General features: G+C 47.9%; 5 protein-coding genes across 5 annotated transcripts; 3 read left to right on the top strand and 2 right to left on the bottom strand.

Moving 5' to 3' along the window:
- T310_6234 (uncharacterized protein) lies at nucleotides 1-354 on the top strand (the record flags this gene model as incomplete). The annotated part of the gene is made up of 1 exon (XM_013470936.1): nucleotides 1-354. A coding segment is annotated over one exon (354 nt), but the record flags the coding sequence as incomplete, so codon positions are not given.
- Nucleotides 41-406, top strand: T310_6232 (uncharacterized protein; the record flags this gene model as incomplete). Its single annotated transcript, XM_013470935.1, has 1 exon — nucleotides 41-406. A coding segment is annotated over one exon (366 nt), but the record flags the coding sequence as incomplete, so codon positions are not given.
- A 194-nt stretch (nucleotides 407-600) lies between these two features.
- T310_6231 (uncharacterized protein) lies at nucleotides 601-975 on the top strand (the record flags this gene model as incomplete). The annotated part of the gene is made up of 1 exon (XM_013470934.1): nucleotides 601-975. A coding segment is annotated over one exon (375 nt), but the record flags the coding sequence as incomplete, so codon positions are not given.
- A 607-nt stretch (nucleotides 976-1582) lies between these two features.
- Nucleotides 1583-1900, bottom strand: T310_6230 (uncharacterized protein; the record flags this gene model as incomplete). The annotated part of the gene is made up of 1 exon (XM_013470933.1): nucleotides 1583-1900. A coding segment is annotated over one exon (318 nt), but the record flags the coding sequence as incomplete, so codon positions are not given.
- On the bottom strand, nucleotides 1680-2015 carry T310_6229 (uncharacterized protein; the record flags this gene model as incomplete). The annotated part of the gene is made up of 1 exon (XM_013470932.1): nucleotides 1680-2015. A coding segment is annotated over one exon (336 nt), but the record flags the coding sequence as incomplete, so codon positions are not given.
- Between the last annotated feature and the right edge of the window lie 92 nt (nucleotides 2016-2107).

The following is a 2107-nucleotide window of genomic DNA, read 5'->3' as shown; positions in this document are numbered from 1 at the left end:
CTATCTCGCTACCACCTGCGGCATCGCGGGATAGTAGTAGGGTCAGGCGTCGAGAGATCGACTGACTGCCCTCGCAATCCTGTTCATTCTGATCGTTCAATGGCCTCGCCATCGTTTCTTCGTTTATTGTTCGATTCTTCAAGTCGGGGGTTCGGTTCTTCCGGTTTCTCCAGCCGTTCGATCAATTCTTCTTCGGTTCTTTGTCCTCTCGGCAGTTTGTCCCCGTGTTGCCGTCTCACGGTCGATCCAATTCAGTCAGTTCAATTCCTCGCTTCTCCCAGCCGTTGGTCCCCACGTCGCTGGCACGCGGTCGAAGTTTGCAGCTGCAAGGGTGTCTGCGTCGACTGCCAGTAGTAGACGCGCCAGACCGTTCCCTGAAGCCGTAGAAAAGGTAAAGAAAGAGTAGATGAACCTAGTCTAATGTGACGAACCCAAATTCATTCCCTAGTAGATCTATCCTGAAGGTATGGAGCGGTTCAATACTAGAAGACTAGGTTAGGGGGAAAAAGAAGAAGCCAGGAGATGAGGCCCCAAGAGGGGGTCATAGGCCTGGTATTCTGCCGGTCCATTCCTTCACCGCCTACCACCCCGCTCACATGATCCCGAGTATCAGCGCCGTCACAGTCCAAAGGTAAAAAAAAAATTTCGAAGAAAACTCGAGAAAGATCACAAAGAAAAAAAAAAGCCTTCGTCTGGGGAATGGAGAACGAGCAAGAACAAACCAGTGGACGATTTCTTATTTACATTTGTTGCCACCCCCATTTGAGAGGTGGCTACGAAGGCTGTCTATCTTTGAGAGATCGATCGTCTATTCGCTACCAGATTCGGAACTGCCAGCGATTTTTTGACAGGAACGCTCTAGCATATCTTGGAGGGCAAGAGAACCTTCACATGGACAGGTACTATTGGATTGTACTAAAGCCCAGCGAGCCAGCACTTGATAATTGTAAAACGAGCAAAGAAATCCAAATTTGACAAACGTTTTCTTCAACATGAGAGTCAGAATCCCTCATTTTATCCATATAGCAATATTTTGTTCACTACTTCACTTGACTCATCCAACCTACAATAGACCATCTTCCGAATAGTGTTGCCATCCTCCTTTTTTTTTATTGAGAACCGCCGCCTGCCTAACGTCTTGCTCTCTTCAAAACTTAGGCACCTCACCAAGATAATTCGAATGATATGACAGATCTTCCCGTACGATTCACACTAACCAGACATGGAATTCTCCTTTACGATCCATCATGGCCTGTGATAAATATCGCTAATTGACGTGCAAGGTCATAGGTCATTGGATGCTCAGCTTCAGCCAGATGGAATTGAATAATGAGAACTTTATGCTAATTGAATAATGAGAACTTTATGCTATGTCCTGGTAGGTTCCTACCTAGGTGCCTAGTTACAGACCTTGGCAGAGTACCCAGATATGATGCTCTAGGATCATTAGTCCTGGCATTTTTCAGCACATGGTTGGAACATGGGCAGGATGTGGACCGAATTATGTTTACTGATAGAGTACCTCCGTAGAAACCGGGGGATGGCGGTACACAGGACCCATCAGTGTTGACTCCCTACCTAGTTATGTATAATTATACTTGCGGAGGTACTTGTAAAGTCCAGAACTCCGGACATTAGAAATCGCAACGACAAAACCTCCTGCCTCATCAGGCATCCATTCACGCCCGGAATAGGCATGACGATGGAAAAACTCCAACGGGCAGAGGATGCCTCGAGACATAGTTCCCCGGTTGATCATCAACCGGTGTGCGTCGGGCGCGGTGATTGGAGGGACGGATGTATACTTCCAGCCCGAATAAAGGCCCCCAGCCAATAGGAGAGGGCGCGGGGCCCCCTTTTTCTCGGAAGATGGCCGTCCAACTGCAATTAATCGCCAAAACTAAATCCGTAGGCGAAAGGACTAATGAATTCTCTTTTTTTACTTCACCGTGGTGGTAGGAATCTCGTTTGCATTCCCAGAAATGGGGGATCGGTAGGTGGTCACCGAATGTTCCTCAGCAACCATGTGGTTCTTTGGGTTCTGAGTGGCTGGGCAGCACAATTGCAGGCGGTGAAAATCGAACCCTGCAGACGACCAAGTCTAAAC

Source organism: Rasamsonia emersonii (genome assembly GCF_000968595.1).
Source record: "Rasamsonia emersonii CBS 393.64 chromosome Unknown ctg1118621760379, whole genome shotgun sequence".
Lineage (NCBI taxonomy): Eukaryota > Fungi > Ascomycota > Eurotiomycetes > Eurotiales > Trichocomaceae > Rasamsonia > Rasamsonia emersonii.
Note: the sequence above shows the minus strand (reverse complement) of the source record. Positions and strands in the feature narration are given on the sequence as shown.